General features: G+C 41.2%; 1 protein-coding gene across 38 annotated transcripts in view; it reads left to right on the forward strand.

Annotated features, from left to right (window-relative positions):
- The window catches only part of RBFOX1 (RNA binding fox-1 homolog 1), a 1,112,502-nt gene that overhangs the window by 864,557 nt on the left and 228,794 nt on the right, over positions 1-19,151 (forward strand). For 4 of the 38 annotated variants that reach the window (XM_086854493.1, XM_086854508.1, XM_023936577.2 and 1 more), the window contains exon 2: positions 12,676-12,896. The exons of the other annotated variants lie outside the window; for them this stretch is intronic. In XM_086854493.1, coding sequence (XP_086710619.1) covers positions 12,810-12,896 — 87 coding nt within the window. In that variant the 5' untranslated portion in view covers positions 12,676-12,809. The remainder of the gene's footprint in view (positions 1-12,675; positions 12,897-19,151) is intronic. 38 annotated transcript variants of the gene reach the window in all.

A 19,151-nucleotide genomic window follows, 5' to 3' on the forward strand; every position in this document is an offset into this window, starting at 1 on the left:
TCTGAGTTGTGAATGCTAATACGGAAATTAGAAATGTGCATTAACTTTCATTTATTACTGAAACAGCTACCAACAAACTATTACTGCAGAGACATCACTAGGCATCTTGAACTATTTTTGAGTAAAGGTTTATGCTGTTTCCAAAGCATCAGTTGGGGAAGGCAAGGTTCAAACTGCTTTGACTCTCTCAGATCTTTCTCAGGGCAGAACATCCCTCAGTGCTCCCTGGGCAGGGGAAATTGTACTGTACAAGCAGGGAGATGTCTCTGTAGAACCTGACTCTTGTACAAATGGATTCCCCGATGGAAAAGTGCTTGAGTGCTCGTGGGCTTTTAATTTTGTTTTGGTTTAATGTACCTGTCAACTGTTTGAAGTTTCTTTATGTAACACTGGTATCCACAATACTGTATCTGGATGCATTAAGGCAAATCACTGAAAGATTGCAACTACCCAGCATGTGATTTGTTTTTGCCTCAAAATAAAATGTAGAAGAAAATGTTCCAGACACAAATGATGAACAGATCCTAAAATTAGACTTTCTGTAGCTTTTATCATTGCAGAAAGTCACCTATTAAAAATGTTTGAGAACATGAGTCTGTAATATTTTCACGGCTCCTGAGCTGCTACTGCCCACAGTTCTAGAGCTGCAGCTTGCTTCTGACAGCAGGACTCCTGAGGCTTTGGAAATGTTGTGAATCCAATGATCCTGGTTTAGGAATGCAGGTTTTCCATTGGAATAAGGTGGTTCAGAATCCTTTGGAAGGGGACTCTGCTCTGGTGAGACCCCACCTGGAGTTCTGCATCCAGCTCTGGACCAGGCTGCCCTGAGAGGGTTTGGAGATTCCCTCAGTGGGGACATTCCAGAACCATCTGGACACTCCTGTGGCCCTGCTGGGACAGGGAGCTGGCACCCACTGTGGGCCATTCCAGCCTGACCCGTTCTCTTGGACCAAATCCAGAGGTGGCACTGAGATAAGAGGGATGAGGCACCCCTCATGTGAGAAAAGGCTGAGAGAACTGGGATTGTTCAGCCTGGAGAAAAAATAAGTTTTGGGGAGCCCTAATTGTGGCCTTCCAGTGCCTGAAGGGAGCCTACAGGAAAGCTGGACAGAGATATTTTATGAGAGCATGGGGTAACAGGGCAAGGGGGATGATTTGAAGCTGAGACAGAGTAGGTTTACAGGAGATGTTAGGAAGAAACTTTTTACTGTGAGGGCTGTGAGACACTGGCACAGGTTGGCCAGAGATGCTGTGGGTGCCTCATCCCTGGAAGACTTCAAGGTGAGGCTGATGGAGCTCTGGCAAACCTCTTTTAGTGGAAGGTGTTCCTATCCAGGGCAGGAACATTGAAACTGGGTGATCTTGAAGGTCTCTTCCAAACCAAATCATTCTATGTTTCTATGAACTAAACTATCCCTTTTATTTAGATAAAGAAACTTAATTCAGAGGAAAAAAATGTATAAAAAGCATGGCTATTTCGAAAATTATGCATCCTAACAGGTGGGTGTGGTATTCCAGGTGCTAGCTGAAATGTCATTTTGCAAAATGGCCATAGTTTTTATCACAGAATGAAGATTCTTCCCTTTTTTTATTTTTTTAATGCAAGGGCTTGCTAGAAATACTTTCTAATCTTCCTCTCACCTACCTGGAACTGAAATGGGGATTTCAGATCTGTCCCTTCAAGTGTCAGTAGATGCTCCTCAATAGATGTGGCAAATTGCTCTTGCAGTTTTGACAAATGGAAACTCAGTCAGGAACTTCTAAGTTTTGTACACAGTGAAGGAATTCCAGGGTGCTGCTCTATGTGGGGAACTTCATTTTCAAGATGTTTCCAGAAACCCACTGGGCATGGCGAGAGTGGTGGGGGAGGAAACTGTGGGTTTATTTTATCTTTTATCTTCTATAATATCTGTTGCTAAGTTTGGTGGGGTGTGTCTCTTGGGAAGTGATCATTTTAAAGAAACATTTGTGTTTGTGTGACCAAACAAGCCAGGCAGGTGTTTCCAAAAGCCTGTGGGAAAATGGAGCAATTCCTGGGCTTTTTTTCTGACATGCCATGCAGACATGAATTTTCCTGGGTGAGAAAAGCAGGATTCGAATTTCTGCTGGGGTAGATCAGTTTATTGACTTCTGCTGAGAGTGTTAGCCTTGGCTTTGCTGTGAAATTAATGCATCGTGCAGTGAATCTGCATTTTCTGTCAGTGTCGTCTTGTATATTTTGCTCAAGAATAGTTTTAAGTGTTTGCTCACATTAAAATTGTACAAGTCCTGTGTGCCCATTTCCAAGAGAAAATGAACTTTGCAACTGCTTTATAAAAACTCCAAGGGAAAGCTATTTTGAGCTTTATTAAGGAAGCTGAGTTACAGCAGGCAGCATCTGATCTGTGAGTGATGGACACTGGTTACTCTCAGAGCTTCACAAGGAGTTAGGGCTGGGGAGCACAAAACATTCCAGTGTTTTCTTCTTGGGATCCAAAAGGGCTAATTAGGGTTGAAGAGTAAAATCAGGAAATTTAGCTCTTTGACCGTGAATGGCCAAACAGATCAGTGGAAAAACACAAATACTGTTAGGCAATGGTACCAGATCACACAAACAGCAAAGAAAGGAGGCTGTGAAGAAGACCTATCAATAGAGAAAAAAAAATGAGGTAATTATAAAAACCTTTGAAAATAATTTCTGTAAGAGTCCACTACTCCCAGTTGTCTCATTAATTATCCTGAAATCTGACAGTTCTGTAGAAGCAGCTGTGTAGTGCTTTTCTGTCGGTGCAAGGCAAGAGAGATGTTCCAATAATAGCATTTATAATCCAGATGTGCAGGAGTCAGGTCTTATGAACCTCCTGTACAGTTCATGTTTGTTGAGCAGCTCAAATTCAAACTTGTAAAGGAGTATTACATTTCTTCTTTTTACTTGTTCCTGGTGTTCAGCCACATGTATTTGTTGGTTTAGCTCTTTATTAAATAGTATCAGATGTTTTTTTTTCTTCTGGTTGGGAGCAAATCACTATTGAAAAACTTGTGTGAGAGAAGGTAAGATGCTCTCAGTCAAAGAGTTTGAGTTCAATTTTTGGTGTCTGATCCCCTAATCTTGCACTGCAGGAGAATTGACAACTTCTGAGGTCTTAGAAGGAGACTACTTATACTTTGCCTTATTTCTTGCAGCAATAAAAATCTTACTGACATCCACCTAATAACTTGAGTATTCACTAAAGCACTGATTTCAGTAAAAACGGGAATAATCCTCTTCTGTTGTCCTTCTCTGCCCAAATTTATCCCAGTCCTTTGCTGGTCCCTTCCAAGGGCACTGCCACAGGTTGATTAAAACCTAAATGAAGGTGATATTTAAAAGGCCATTCTTTATTCGCTTTGTATATCAAATGGAATTGACAAAAAGTAAAAAAGTGGGTGGCAAGAAAGGCTCTTGCCATCTGGCACTGCTACAGCAGTGTTCTGGTTTTCTGATCTCAGGTGCTTTCTCTGCTCTTCTGTTATTCTGAGCAGCAGCATGATCCCCCCAGCTTTACATAGTCCTGAGGAAGTTGTGAGAGACATCATTAGAAATCAAGTATTCCCACAAATTCAGTACCCACTGTGACTGCTGAAGAAGACATAGGACTGGAATGTGTAATGAATAAGTAAAATATTTTTAATAGGTCTTAGGGGAGGGGAGAAGAGTAAACATATGATGTGATTCTTTCAGGTGAGAGCTATTTACTGTGTTACCAGGAAGAATTCTTGAAGCTTAATCCAGGGAATTTTGTTCCTCCAAATGAATTCTCCAGCTCTTTACACAGAGGTGCCTGCAGAGAACCAGAGCAATCCCACTGACATTGATCTGGCTTCAGTCACAGACTCTCAGGCTGGGGCAGAAGAGATGTGAGCCATCTCAGGGAAAGCCAGGTTTTAGCTTGGCCTGGATAGGCCAAGTGTAAGGCCCCACACTGAGTTTAGGAGTGGTGTTGAGTTGCTGAACATGGGATTAGGTGTGTCTCCAAATATGTGTGTTAGCAAATACCTGTGGAACTGAATTGACTTCAGACATTAAGTAGCAATGAAATTGAAAAAGCTTTTCTAACTTTCTGCTATTCAGATTTGGAGGTGAGCTTTCTATCAGCTGAGATTTCTAATGCTTTCAGCCAAATCCTGTCTGCCTTAGATGCTCCTTGCTTGTAGCTCTTGGCTAAACTTTACTACTTAAACTATTGCCAGTCTTGAGTAGAGCTGAGTTCTGGCTTACATTTCATCTAATGCCTTCAAGTCCTGGTATTTTATCTCTTGAAAATATGAAACTTGTCAGTAGTGAACAGAAATTCCCTCTGATCCCTTTAAAGACCTATAGGGTCTTTATTGTTTCGGGGTTTGAATTGGTTGTTTCTCCAAGGCACCCTGCTCACTTAGGATATCTACCCTCTGCTGGTTTCTGCAATCAAACTGTAGCACTTGGCATGGTAGGGTGCTTGAATGATGTATTTATACAGGCAGGAGGCAGGGTTTAATACCATCTCATGATTCACTGTGCAGTCCTATTAATATGAACTTGACTCGGGGGAATAAGTAGCTGTTACTTGTCAGCAAATCCTGAGTGTATTAAGGGGGTGAAGTTGTATTGAAAGATCCTCACAGTGATACTCTGCTGTTCCCAAGGGAAGCAAATGAAAACTGTACTTTGATGAATAATGAATGTGCTAATTGGGGTCAAGAAGAAGTCATAGCTTCCTGTGATACAGTAGAGTAGCCTGACTACAACAATAAAGAAAAGTCTGTTTGACCAGATTTGGCAATAAAAATATGTGACTGTCATTTCTGTCATCACCACCCTACTAAAGCCTGGGATGTGATGGTGACAAGCAGGTGGTTTATCTGTCCTCCAACACAGAGCTGTATTCCTGAGATGCTCCTTGAGGTGCTGGTTGGTGCCCATGAGAATATGGTCATGAACTGATCCTGAGACTGGTTGAGTGCTCAGATACTGCCCAAAATCCTGTGTGGAATGGATGAAGATGGCTTGGGATCACTAGGATTTATGAAGAGTGGATATTGGTTAGAGTCAGTCTGTTCCTGATTTGCAAGGAAAAGTGTTTTTATTGCTGCTGGGCCATATCTGCAAATGATTATACCCTAAGGGGAAGATTCTAGCCTGTCCTTGCCTGCTGAATAAAATACATATTTCTTGGTCCTGTATTTGGCACACAAAGGAGAAGAATAAATGAGATTATGGAAGATATATGCAAGCATGATTCTAATACATATTTTGTGAAATACATATACATACAACCTGCAACTTTATTGAAGATGTATGTGATACTGCTTATCTTTTGTGGGAGATGTACATAATTTTCAGTAGTTAGTCTGTGTAACTGCACGATATCAAACAGGCAGGAGATCTTGAAAGTGTTCATGTTTGATACAAAATTTTCTAAGCTGCTTAATTTCTCATGGATTGGAGACTAATCTCAGCTGGTTTAGAAAATGCAGATAATCTCAAGAGCAGAGTAGTGAAAGATATTGAAGTAGCCTGGAGATGGGAGGGAGTGTGTTCTCAAGGAGGCCAACAGGGAAAATCCAAGTGATTTGGTACAGCTATCCAGCTGATAAGAGTTATGTAATAAAAGCCAGCATGGAGCTCTGCAAGAGAAGGAAAACAATGCAGTGCTCACTAAGGCAGAAGAAACAAAGTGCAGAACTTTGTAACACGTCTTCAGTGCTGTGAATAAGTTGTGATGTCTCCATGTCAAAATCAACTCTTGCTACTTAAAGCAACAGTATTTTCCTGCACTTTTGCAGCTAACTTTTCTGAGTGATTCAGGCCAATTGGAGGCACATAGAGAAGCTTCCTTCACAAACAGATATGTGCAGGCCCATGGAGCTGTGTTCCACTACTTTTTGTAGCTTTAGGAGACTCTTCTGTGTGGCACCTCGCAGTCCAATGTCAGACTTCTTCCTAGTGCAGAGCACAGCAGATGAAATAACTGAAGTTTTCAGGTTCATCCTGCTTTAATTTTGACACAAATGCTGTGATAATAATGTGATTGTGATCCAGAATCTTTCTAATTGGTATGATAGTGCAGCTAAGTTCAAAGACACCTATCTGATTGTTTTTTTTTTCGGAGAGTAGCTGTTCACAGACTGTTCTCAGCTTTTGTGCCTTGATATGTAGAGCTGATGACAGGTCCTTGGTAGCCCAAGGGAAGTCCAGGCACAGAGGGATCCCTTAACTCCAGTTTTAACCTGCTGCTTCTCTCTGGCATGCATTTATCACCTGTGCAAGTGAATGTGTCTTGCGACTCACTGAAGGGTAAATCACTCTCCCTGCTTGTCAGGGGACAAACACTTCTCTTTTAGCAGTCCAGTCTGAGGGAGTGAGGGTTTCCAAGATGTAGGGGAGGGCAGGCCCTGCCTTTCAGAGTTCTGGGAAAAGTGAAGTTATTCAGATGTGTATCTTTTAAATGTGTGTGTGTGTTCTTTTATATTGCTGTCATCTCCTTGTACCAGATGCAGTTTTCTTCAAAGGAATTTACAATCAGAAATGGATACAAATTCAAGTTGACCTGCAGAGGAACAGGGATATTGGTCACTGGGCAGTCAGTTCATCCCCCAGTCAATGTTTTTGTGTGGCATTCTGGAAAGAGGAGGTTTTAAGGGCTGGAAGAGAATGTTCATAGATGTTTAGAGAGAGTCTTACCTGGTAGCAGGCAAATTCAGGAGAGCATCAACACCATTTGGAGTTTGGTTAGGAGGTGAAGGTGCACAATATTCAAGGCAAGACAAAGAGGATTTTCATCTTTGAGATGTTGACAGCAGCAGCTTGGGTAGGAATAGGCTGAACTGAGCCTTTGAAGGGGATGGCAAGTGTAAAGGTAATAAAAGGATGTGTTTTGGGGCAGTGCAGGTGGAGAAAGAAAGGTCTTTATGAGAGCATTCCAAAAGAAATGCAAAGTTAACACTCCATTCTTTAGCCAGTGAGCTACCACATCAGCCCACGGCTCAGATAATAAGAAAGGGAATTGAAACCAGACAGAAAGGATTTGCTGTGTACTCAGAAACCAACATTTACTGAAACACTGCACTTCAAGTGCTGGGAGGCCAATTGGCCTATAGGGCAACAGCCTTCATTTCTCCAGGGCTACAGATAGTTTCACAAACCTGTCTCCCAAGTTTTTGCTTCTGTCTGAAGCTCTTGCATTTGGCAGGACTGTAGTTATTTATCTTTCAAATCTCCAAACTTACTATGATTGTATATTTAGAAGAAGAAGGCTAAAATTTGATCTTCAGTGGAACTGAAGCATTGTTTTCTGACTGAAGGATCAGCTGGGTTCATCTTGACCTGTTGCTAGTTTTTCATGTGCTCTCAAGAGCTAATGTAATTGTTAGACACTAATGTCATTTTAAATGGAAACCTTAAGTTCAGAAGAAAAATGTGTTAATTCTAAATATGCTGTATCCCACATGCTTGAAAAAGGTGGTTTCTTCCAGTGTTAAACAGTTTCTATATCCTTGCCCTATTCTCTTCTGGTCTGAACTGAGATGCTTAATAAACTCAACTGTGATGACACCTGCCGTGCTGGTTATCAGTATGAGACCATGAGATACCTTTGATTTGTATGGGTGACGTTTTCTGCTTCAGGAGTCAGTAAAATATCTGTGCTGTGTTTTGGCTCTGCTGTTCAGGCTGAGAGGAGCTGGCTGGGCAATGGTACCTGGCACGAGCAGCCCCTACACGTTCTTCTTGTGGAGGACAGGGGCGAGCCTGGGTGGTGCTCCTGGTGCTCTTGAACAGCCTTTGGCCCTAAATGGCTTTTGCAGAAAGGTGGAAATAGTCTTTGGAAGACAAGCAGTTATAACAGTGTCAGCAGCTGTGCTGGGAAGGGTGGGGGAAGATGTGCTGGACAGCTTTTCCTGCCTATCAATATTTCCTTTAATGCCAGATCACCTCAGGCAATGCTGATCAGCAGCAGCTCACGTTCTCTTCCCAAGCATGTCTGGTGCTGGTGTCTGGTAATCCTTTTTTAGAGATAGCAATCTAAAGTTGCTGTGGGTGAGGGAAATTATCAGGAGACTCTGAAACCAATTTGTCCTTTCAGCTTTGGGGTTTCCTGTACCACTGAGAAACCTAAAGAGAAAATGGAGAGTATTTGGACAATAGAAAAGGTAGTCAGAAATGGGAGACTTGAACTTAAAGGGTTCAAATATGACATAGCATAAGTTCTGAAGAAGGTGCCAAAGTGGTACCTGAATTATTTATGATCTGAGAGACAGGAAAGTTAGGCCAGTGTAGGAAGGATGAGCAAATTATTTGAAGTTCATTGATATTGTGCAGCATTTGGAAAGAACTATTGTTTGTGGTATTTTGATCTAGATACCGGCATTAAGAAGAATTAATTATTTGGCAGAAAGATGGTCTAAATAGATGACTTCAGTGGGAATCTGATTAGAGCATACATCATTGATTGGCTGATGACTGCATTGCAGGGATCTGCCTTTTCCAGGCATTGTGGCCCCAGGCAAGTTGCTTAAGTTTCCTTTTTTTTTTCCCCCACCTTGTACCACAGCAAAACTTTGGCATCTGCTTTTGCCTGGGGAAGTAGTTTAGTCATTGTCTAATGTGCCATTTACATCTTAGATGCAGGTGGGATCAAAACTCTGATCTTTCTTGCGCCAGTTTCATCTTTCTTGTTCTGCCTGGATGTGTAGCCCAGTTCTCAGGCATATTTCTACTTTTATTTCTGTATCTGCGCATCCATACTGTACAGCAGTCTCCATTTCCTCCCGATTTAAACAACTTTTTAGCAAGCCTTCAAAGAAACTGCTATTAGAGCACTCCTGTCTGTAGCTTCAGTTCTGTGCTTAAACACAAGATTGTGGTATTAGATTGCTGGGCCTGAAATAGTTAAGAATTTTCTGACCTTCGACTCTTACCCTACCTTGCTTAACCTTTGCTTTTCATCTTTAAAAGCAGCTTTTCATTAATAAAACCTGCCTTTTTGCAAAACTCTGCATAGTTGAAACAAATAAAGTCGTGCATTTTGTGTGTATGTGTTTTACATATAAAGCTAGTGTTCATGTGTCTTTCCAATTCTCTCTCATTGCTGAGATCAATTTTTAGTTTCAGAAAATCCATGCAAATTTTTAATGAAAGAAACCAAATCCAGCTAGGGTTTGGGAAGAGTAACATACCCTCTATGAGCACACTGAAAATGGCTTAACATGTCATTTTTTTTTTTTCCTAACAGCATCATAATTTTCTAGAATGTAATGGAAATAAAAGCTGTGTAGTTGTTTAAAATAGATGATCTCCCCTTTCCACCCACACACAGAGTTAATTTTTTGCAGGGAGGAGGAACCCTGCAGCAGGCAGGAATTGGGTGCTGTCACCACCAGGGACATCAGATGTGCTTGATGTGCTTGTCCTGACCATTCTGGCTTTGTCCTCCCACAGGTGTTGAGGTTCATGCTTGACCTTAATCATGCTAAAGGTCCTGCTGAAGTGAAACAGAGCTCTCAGCTTTATCAATACTCTTCTGGCTCATTCCCTCAGTCCTCTTTGTGGTCAAATTTCACATATTCAACATATTCCAGCAGAACAGGAGTGACCATTGATACTAACTAACGGCAAACTGTAAAACTCAAGTGAAATTCCCTTTTTGTGTGGCTGGGAGGGAGAAGAAATGTGTTGGTCTGAAGTGGTGGAGCTGATGTAGAGGCACTGGCTGAAGTTCTGAGCTTGGCACGGGGTAGAGACGGAGCCAAGCTCTGTTGTGCTCCTGTGGCCTTGATTCACAGAGGTTTGTGTGAGCTCAGGTAGCTCAGGATCCCACCACAGGTCCCAGCTTGGATCTGGGCTGCCCCACACCCTGACATCCAGGAGCATGTTGTTACAGCGAGGCAGGCAAAGTGTCCTTGCATTAAAACAGGTAACTACAGTTCATCTGAAATGTTTGTTTTTGTAGATTGCTATCTGCAATGTAGAAAACAGCAATTCTCCTAGGATATTTGATGTTTCCATTATTCTGGGATGTTTTCAGTGCTTGCAAAGGGCTGGAAGTGTCCTCCTGGAAGTTGCTGAGTTCACACTTCCACCACGCTTTGCATCATGATTGTCTGTTCTGAGCCACCCTTTTTTGTTGCTGTGGATTTGGAAGGCTGTTCTAGACCCTCTCTAGACAAGACCAAAATACTTCAAAGAGAACCCCCGAACTTGAAAAAATATGTTCAGCCTAAATTTATTCATAACTGGGTTTTTCTTGATTTTTAAAGTGTCAGGATCGTCCTTAGCTTGAACAGTCTCTTCCTCCTACTGTTTTCTTCCCTATTCACAGATTGCTTTGCTGGGATAAACAAGTCAAATTTAGGTTTCTGCAACATAGTTGTTCCTTTCCCCTGAACACAAAAAGGAATTTCTCTACAATGGTTGTATTTTAATTTGACTTTTTTTTTTCTATTTAATGTGGATGAAGACAACTGTATTCTGTTGGAAGTACCTCTAAGAAATCAAGAAATAATTGAGAATTAAAATTAAGAAATAGTACTAATTTTCATTTTCCTATTTGCATCTCACTAGCATCTGAAATTCTTTGAACAGATGCAGTGAGATCTTGCTTTTCTTCCTCTTGAGTTTAGCTCTGAAGTTTCTGTTATTAGGAGGAGCATGATCTTGCATTTTGTATTATTGAAATCCATCCCATTTCTATTAATGCAGCCCATAAGATTTAGCAGTTCTTTCTATGTAATATCCTTATCCTTTCCAGCCTCGATAGTACCTTCCAACTTTGTGTCATCAGGAAATTTCATCAGCAGGTTGCCTTGTGCCAAAATAATTAAAGAAAATATTCAAAAAAAATCTATCCCAAAATAGATCACAGAAAAGCTTCCCTTGAGCCTGCTCTTTCCTGTACAAATCTTCCTCCTCAGGTTTTCTAACATCTTATCAAATATATACATGCTAAAACAAAAAACCTGCCAGGTATTTCACAGCGCAATTTAACAGTCTGTATTTATGTCAGTTGTCCCACTGGAGTCATTTGAGTAAAGCTTGCAGAATCCATTTTATAATCTCCATTTCTGGGTGAAAGAAATCTGCTTTCCTTTCAAATGCAGCTTACTCTGCTGGATGAAGCAAATAAGCAATAGTCAAAATGAACTTTTTTATTTTAGGAATTACGTCTTTTTAAGTGAGGTGTGGCTGCAACTTGCTTTCTTATATATACCTTTTGTTTATGTATTTCTCTGTGAAAGTTAGTGACTGATTCTGTATTGGAATTAATGACAATCTTTTGAAAAAAATCCATGATGTGTCAGCTTGCTTAATAATTAATCTGCAGAGTTTCTCTTCCTTGGTAAGAACAGACCAAGAAATAGGGTTTATAGCTAAGCATGGTCAGTGAGAAGAGCATCATCCCCAAGAGAAAGTGAAGCAGTTCTGAAACAGGAGATGGAGTGGGGTAAACATCACTTCATCATGTGACAATTGCTGGCCTCACTGGCAGCTCCTGCAGGGAGCATCACTGAGGGTCACAATTCCACATCTAAAGTTAGCAGTGGGGTGAGGCTGGCAGTGGGGAGGGCCAGCAGGCAGCTGCTCGGGGAGATTGCTAAATCCTGCAGCAGGGCTGCCGTGATACACCGGAATCAATTACCGAAAACCTTCCGCGATGGCCAAAATGTGACATTAAATAATTGAGTATCGCATCAAATCTTGTCTGCAATTAGTTATCTGGAAAAGTAATTATGCAACAAAATCAAGTAGCTGAAATTAGTGGTGTGAAGCACCCTGAAGACTGTAGGAGATTTTTTAATTTTTTTTTTATTTCACTTGTAACATGAAGTTGTAAGTACCTAACTAATTCTTTATTGAAATAAAAAAGTCTTGCTCAATTGTAATTCTTGTCATTAGTTACATCTGCAGTAGAAGATGCATAGCACATAAAACAGGTGTTAATGACTAAGTTGGTTTTGTCTAAAGTAAAAATGAGCTGCAGAAGAGAATGTCTTGTAAGTAGTACGTTTAAAATCAAATCTGTTTTGATTTAGGGAGGAAACCAGCCTAAATTTCAGTCCTTTGTCTCTTACACCAGTAGTGTGAGTTGATTTGGAGAGCAGAGTTGAAATATTCTAATGGGAAAATGCGTTCTTTTAAGATAGTTATGATCAATTTAACAACATAGATGTTGTGAAAGGTTAGAAAAGCCATTAAAACATAATTTACACTAATAGAAGTCATTAGCTTGCATTAGTTAGCTCACACATTCAAAACAAACAAGAATATAATGAATCAAAACAGAATGTACCCAGTGTAACAGACTGAAGTGTAAACGCTCACGTGAACATTGTTTAACAGCTTATAAATACAGGGAAATGTCTAATTATGCAATCATGATAAACCTGATTATTTTGAGAATGGCTTCTGATGGTAACTGTTTTCATGTATATGCCAGAACTGATAGGAAAAATTATTTCTAATCAGTAGATCTGTACAGAATTTGATCTCTATGTGTTTAGTACTTAAAAATCTGAACTGATAAAGAGTAGTTGGCTAGTCATGTTACTTAAGCTGCTCCCAGAATAGCACCTTCCTTTTTGGGTAGAGTTAGGTTTGCAGCTGTTGTCTCTATCTGTTGTCTCTGAAGAAAATTTTAACATTAAGTGTTGCTGACGTCAATTTTTTTCTTTTTTTTACAGCTGATGTGGGCTTTGCCCCTGACAGAAGTTATTTGGTTCTAGCTCTGAGTTTGGAAGAAGTTGGTATATAGATTTTCCCCTAACTTTCAATTGATGTGTTTAGCTTTAGTGGGAGTAATACTATCACTTAAACCATGTTGTCGTCTCAAGGAGTTTTGCTACATCCCTATGGAGTGCCAATGATTCTGCCGGCAGCACCATACTTCGCTGGACTTGTTCAGGTAATGCAAGGCCGCTTCCAACAAGCAACTTAACTCTAGTGCACTTAGAGCAATAATTGGAATTTTTATGGTTGAGAAAGCAAACACTTTTAATACAGGCAAAAGCTCTCATGTAGTCAGTGAGAAGACAGTAGGAAATCAAAAAGATGGATCACCCTAATCTGTGTATTGACATCTCTCATGGCTGAATAAATGGTGTAGTTGAGCTATATTTGCTTGTATTGATTTGTCTGCTGTTTAACATTCATGCCTTTGCTTCACGAGGTTGACCACAGGGCAGAGGATTTGCTATCCATTCTAGGTTTCTGAGGGAGTCAGCATTCCCACGGCAGGTCAGAAGACAAAGTAACTTACCATGATGTGTTTAGGTTAAATGTTTTAGCACAGCAAACAGGAATAATGTTAAATATGCTTTAATTCATACGTTACGCGTCACACGGAATGAAAAAGGGGTTGTGGTTTTGTGTGTGTAGAAATATATCACCTTCAAAGAATATTTATACACATCCTGTTAATTCCTTTGAGCCCTCAAAGTGTAAGTTCTTGCTGCAGGGCAAGAGTTCTGTACATTCAGGAGTCAGCTGCCAGCTATGAGGTTGTTGTTGTGTTTGCTTTTGTTATTATTTAATGTTTATCAAAAAGTGGTTCTACTGAAGTGTCTTCTGTTGGACTTGGGATTCTGAATAAATCGTGTAGATGCAAATTAGGTAATAAGTATCCTGTTGCTTACAGTATTATAAGGCATTAGGAAAAGTCAGCATTTCTGAACCCTGACAGAACTGTACCATCCAAGTGGCAGTTGTTAGATATTGTGTGTGTTAGGGCATTTCTGTGCTGTGCTAGGGATGGGTCAGCTCTGAGGGAGAGGGAAACTTTCATTGTGCTCCTTTACCCCAACACTTTGCTGCCACAGAGGGGCAATCACAGCATCAAACAGGTGGTTTTCCATTTAGGTCCCTTCAGTAATAGAAGACTGTGGGTTGTGTTCTTCACTTCAGGCTTAATATCAGGCACACGTGTCTAAAATAGAAATATAGCCGTTATCAGATATTGGGAATCTGTGTCTTGTGGGACATGCAAGCTGAGGCTGCTTTTTATGCAGTGAGACACATCCAGCAGGCCTTGGTATCCATTAGAATTTGGGGGTGAAGGTCAGACACTGGAGCTCAGTCAGACCCTCTGCCATCCTGTCCAATAAATAATTACAAGCAAATCGTGCCTTTCACTCTATGCTGATTGATGTTGAAATTGCTTTTGAAAGTTCTCATAAGTTCCTGTTATAGATTAAGTGCCGGTGTAGGAAAAATAACTGCACCCAACTGAAATGGGTGAATGTAATCAGGTTTAATGGACTCGAGAGCTTGTTGGGAATTAAATAACTATTGATTTGTTGGAAAGTTGCTGTCATTACAAAATGCCACTCTGAACGCATTATCCAAGCAGATAGATTAGAAGAAAGGGCCCTTTGAAAATTTGGGATGCCTTATTTCAATCTTTTTCCTCTTCATTCTTTCCTTAGAAAGATATATCCAGGCCTGGGTTACTCCTTTAGCATAGATCTAAAATAGTCAAGCAATAAGAACTGCTGAAATAAAAAATAGGTATGAGAGATGCAGCTGAAAAGTGTTTTTTGCATGAATACTTCTCTAGTCTCTTGTCTTCTCTCTCCCTGATGTCAAACCTGAAAATGGCATTTTGGACACCAAACACATATTTGAGTTATTGTCCTAATGAGTGAATTACAGCATTAGATGGCTTGAGCAATTTGTCCCTCAGGATTTCACCTGCACTTACAGCATCTCTGGTCAGCTTATGACACCAGAATGCTTATTGTTTTTCTCTTAAAGTAAATCTAAATATCTAAAATAAATAATGCAAAGGACATTTGATAGGAACATTTATATCATCCTCTTCTAAGCAGTAATTACATAACATTCTGAATTTTAGTGGAAATTATCTTCAAAATTATGCCTTGATAAACTGATTATGTAAATGTTTTTTTCTGGGTTGCAGGTTAAGAACCACAGCCCTGAACTATTTTAGGATATGAGGCAGTTTAAACATTTTATAGGCTTATAAGATGCCAGTTTATTTATTTATTTGCATGGATTTCTACAGAAAGTAGGTGCACCTCTGATCAGGGATTCCCCATGATTTCCAGCTGGGTTTATTCCAAGGTTGTGTATGAAAGCAGTGTAGAGCATTGCCTAGAGATTTAGGGACTATTTGGGGAGGGTTTTTTGTGTTTTGTTTTGCACAGTTGAGCAGGAGGGATCTCTGTGGAGCAAGGTTTGTTTTCAGAGGTCCTGCACCTTCAATGCTGTTTATTATTTTATTTAATGCTGTGGATGAGCAGCTGCTCCAGCCTCTCCTAAATTCATCACTAAACCCTGCCTTGCAGCCTCTGCTCGTTTCTGTCACTCCTCTTGTTTCAGAGCAGCAGAATGTGTGGAAAACAAAAAAGGGGTGGATGCTGTGGGTACCTCCCTGGACATGCCATATGTGAGCACCCATGTGTTTTCCTAATTGTGTGTGTTCTGTTAAGGAGATTTGTATTCCTTTTACTGAGATGATGTGTTTGAGTGAGATGATGGAAAGTGAAATGCTCTTGTTCTTGGAGAGACACAAGGCCCAGGGTTACAGAGATGTTGGTGTGTATTAAATTAAATATACATGCAAACTTATTTCCCAGTAAATAAATATACCTTAAACTTATTAGAATGACGTCCTATGACTTAGTAAAGCATTTTTAGATGAGAAAATATCTTTGCCTTTTCCTTCCTTCTCCTGGGTAAAACTCTTTGAGAGAGAGAAAAAAAAACAAAAAACCACCTGAAAGTACAAATAATGCAAAAATAGCTTTATGCCTCCTGTGGGTGGAGAGATATTTTCTGTCTTGGCACAAAAAGCCCACTGGTGGCTTCAGGGGCTGTCACAGCTCTGCTGCCACAAGCACCCAGGCAGGCTCTGCAGTGCAGCCACCGTGTGTGCTGAGGGACAGCAAGGCCCACGCTGTGTCAAAACTGTCCTGCTGCTTCTCCTGGCAAGGGAAATGAAAAAAATGCCATCTAGGATTAAGTGGCAAAATCCAGGAAGAGGTTTCTTCTCCTGCCCTTGGTCCCCATCCTAGTTTAGTCATTGGATTCCCGGGGGGGAGCCCGTATGTCCGGACAGGAGGGCGCTGGATGGCAAAGGTCCATGTGCCTTGGCCAGGGTGTGCAGCATGGATGAGTGGCTGTGTGCTCCTGGACCACCTCACCAGTTCTTAGAATAAATGTGAAACCAAGCTCCAGTCATCATTAAATTACAAAGTTTATTTTAAGGATGCACAATTCGGAGAATACTGTTAATTTATTAAATAATATCCAAGAGGTGATATCAGCTCCATCTTTCATGGCTATAAACATAAAATGTTGCTCTGTTTACTTGGAATGCTAGATTTATGATAAAATATTTTGAAAACACACATGCCATATATGACATTTTAATAATTGATGCTAATTTTTTTTTTTCATGGCTGGGTTTGGTAACTCCATTTAGCAGATAAAGAGGAGCTCATAGGCATTATTATAAAAGTTATTAAAGATGAAATTGTTTAGACTTTACAGTAAACTACTAGAAAGCTCTGGAAAAGAGAGACAGCTCTATTTTATAGAAAATGTGGAACTTGTATATAAAATATTATAAAGATGGGATCATTTATGAATATGGTGAATATTTTGTAAAATTTGTTTTTATTTTGACATATTGACCAGAAAAGTTCTATGAGTTCTGAGGGTTTAAACTTGTATTCTTTGTTAAAAAATTGTTAGAATGAATAAGCTAAAGCCTTTATTTTCTGCTTTTATTTGCTTATTTAGGTAGTGGTAAAGGGGAGAGTTGGAGAAGAAAAAAATAAAATAGGCTGGTGATTAACTATTTCAATATATTGGGAATCACTGTATTTTTAAGTATATGATTCTTAAGCTTAGATTATTCTGAAGCTACTTTGAGTTTGAATTTTTTTTCCCTGTGTATCTGATTTTCCATAACTGGTTAACCAGTGTGTTGGACTGACAACTGAAAAAGTGGTGATCTGGAGACTGTTCCATTTTATTTTAGGGCTGAGAGAATTGCCTAGAATATGCTGTGAAAAGTAATGGAAAAAAGACTTCATCACGGTGCCATCGCTTTACCCATCTGGAAAATCCTTGTTTTAGTGCCGTGCTGGGAAGTGCTAGCAGTGGGAACATTGTGAATGTTTGTAGGTGTTAGTGTGCTAGGCTACCTGCAAAATCACACTTGCATTCCAGCAATCCAGTCTTGGGGAATGCTGTGGACTTGTTGTGTCACCTTAGATGAAAAAGGCTTTTGTAATTTGCTAGGTTTTATTTGAACAATAGATTTGAAATAGCAATGAGAGGTTTGAGTTCCTCCAGTGCTGCCTGCAGTGGTGTATGGTTGTTTCTGTTGGTTTTAGATTATGATCTAGTAGAAAGCAGAGCGTAATTTCTGTTTGCATTGGCTGAATTGCCTCTTTGAAATGCAGTAAGTAGATTATTTAGCTTAAATGCAGATTTATTCTGGCTTGATTGTGTTGTTCTGTCTCTCCTGTTACTAGTACTGCACTCCCAGTGCTTTGTGAGTGGAGGATGAATATGTTTTACTGTTGCAATCACTTTTCATCTGAGTGTGCATCTTGTCTCGATTTTGAGAGCCCATATCTAACATTTCTTCTCTGAGTCTGAAAGTTGCAAAGTTTTTTCTCCCTTTTGTATCAAAAGTGCTTTTAGCACATGTGAAGTGGTAGTCTTAGTGATGGATATAGTCTGTATTGTTTTGATAGATGAAAATTTTTGTAAACAAGGCTAAAATGTCTGGGAATCATAGAATTGTTTCTTGGAAAAGACCTTTTAGGATTATCAAGTCTGACTGTTAACCCAACACTGCCAAGTCCAACATTAATCCATGCCCTTAAGTGCCACATCTACGCTTAATTTTTAATTTACCCTTCTTTAATACCTCCAGGGATGATGATTCAACCGTTTCCCTGGGCAGCCTGTTCCAATGCTTGACAACCCCTTTCTAACATCCAATTTAAATCTCCCCTGGTACAACTTGAAGCCATTTCCTCTTGTTCTGTTGCTTGGGAGCAGAGCCTGGCCCCCACCTGGCGACAACCTCTTGCCAAGAAGTTGTGGAGAATGAGAAGGTTCCCCCTGAGCCTCCTTTTCTCCAGGCTGAGCCCCTGCTGCTTCTGGTGCTCCAGCCCCTTCCCCAGCCCTGGGCAGCTCCAGCCCCTTCCCCAGCCCCTTCCCCAGCCCCTTCCCCAGCCCTGGGCAGCTCCAGCCCCTTCCCCAGCTCCATTCCCTGTCCTGGGCAGCTCCAGCCCCTTCCCCAGCCCTGGGCACACTTCAGCCCCTTCCCCAGCTCCATTCCCTGCCCTGGGCAGCTCCAGCCCCTTCCCCAGCTCCATTCCCTGCCCTGGGCAGCTCCAGCCCCTTCCCCAGCCCCATTCCCTGCCCTGGGCACACTCCAGCCCCTTCCCCAGCCCCATTCCCTGCCCTGGGCACACTCCAGCCCCTTCCCCAGCCCCATTCCCTGCCCTGGGCAGCTCCAGTGTGGATAGAGATACTAAGCAGAGCTCGTTCTGGATCTGAGCCCTGGGCAATCCTGCTGGGGACCTGCTCCAGCTGCAGGCAATTCCTCTGCCCTCTCTCTGGGCCTGGCCATCACCTGGTTTTTCACACACTGCACCCATCCAAGCCATGGCCAGCTGGTTTCCAGGACAGTTCAGTGGGAAATGTCAGGCAGGCACACCCCCAGCCTTTCCCTCACCCACTGAGCAGGTCACCACAGCAGGAGGAGATGAGCTCAGTGAGGCAGGACCTGCCCTTTGAAGCCTGTGGGCCTGATGGCTTCCTGGTCCTGTATGTGCCTGTTGATGGCACTCGAGATGCTCTCCTCCATGCAGCCTCACATTTAATTTAATCCATGGATCGAGCAGTGCAGCCAATAAGCATTGATGGTGAAACCTGTCAGCTGCTCAGGAGGCTGCAGACAGCCTGAAAGTATTTTGTTATTGTCATTGCAAGAGTTTATGTTCTTTTAACTTGCCTTTATTTCTTGCTAATAAGTGCAGATATCATTGAATACCTGGTGAGTGAACCCGCAGGGGCAAGAGGGAAGCTAATGCCATGGGATGTCTTTCCCATTGACCAAAAAGACAATTGTAATAAGAAGAATAGCTTATCTAAATAGTCTGCAGCTAAGAAA

The sequence above is a fragment of the Cyanistes caeruleus genome, chromosome 17 (genome assembly GCF_971803275.1).
Source record: "Cyanistes caeruleus chromosome 17, bCyaCae1.hap1.1, whole genome shotgun sequence".
In the NCBI taxonomy this organism is placed as follows: Eukaryota; Metazoa; Chordata; class Aves; order Passeriformes; family Paridae; genus Cyanistes; species Cyanistes caeruleus.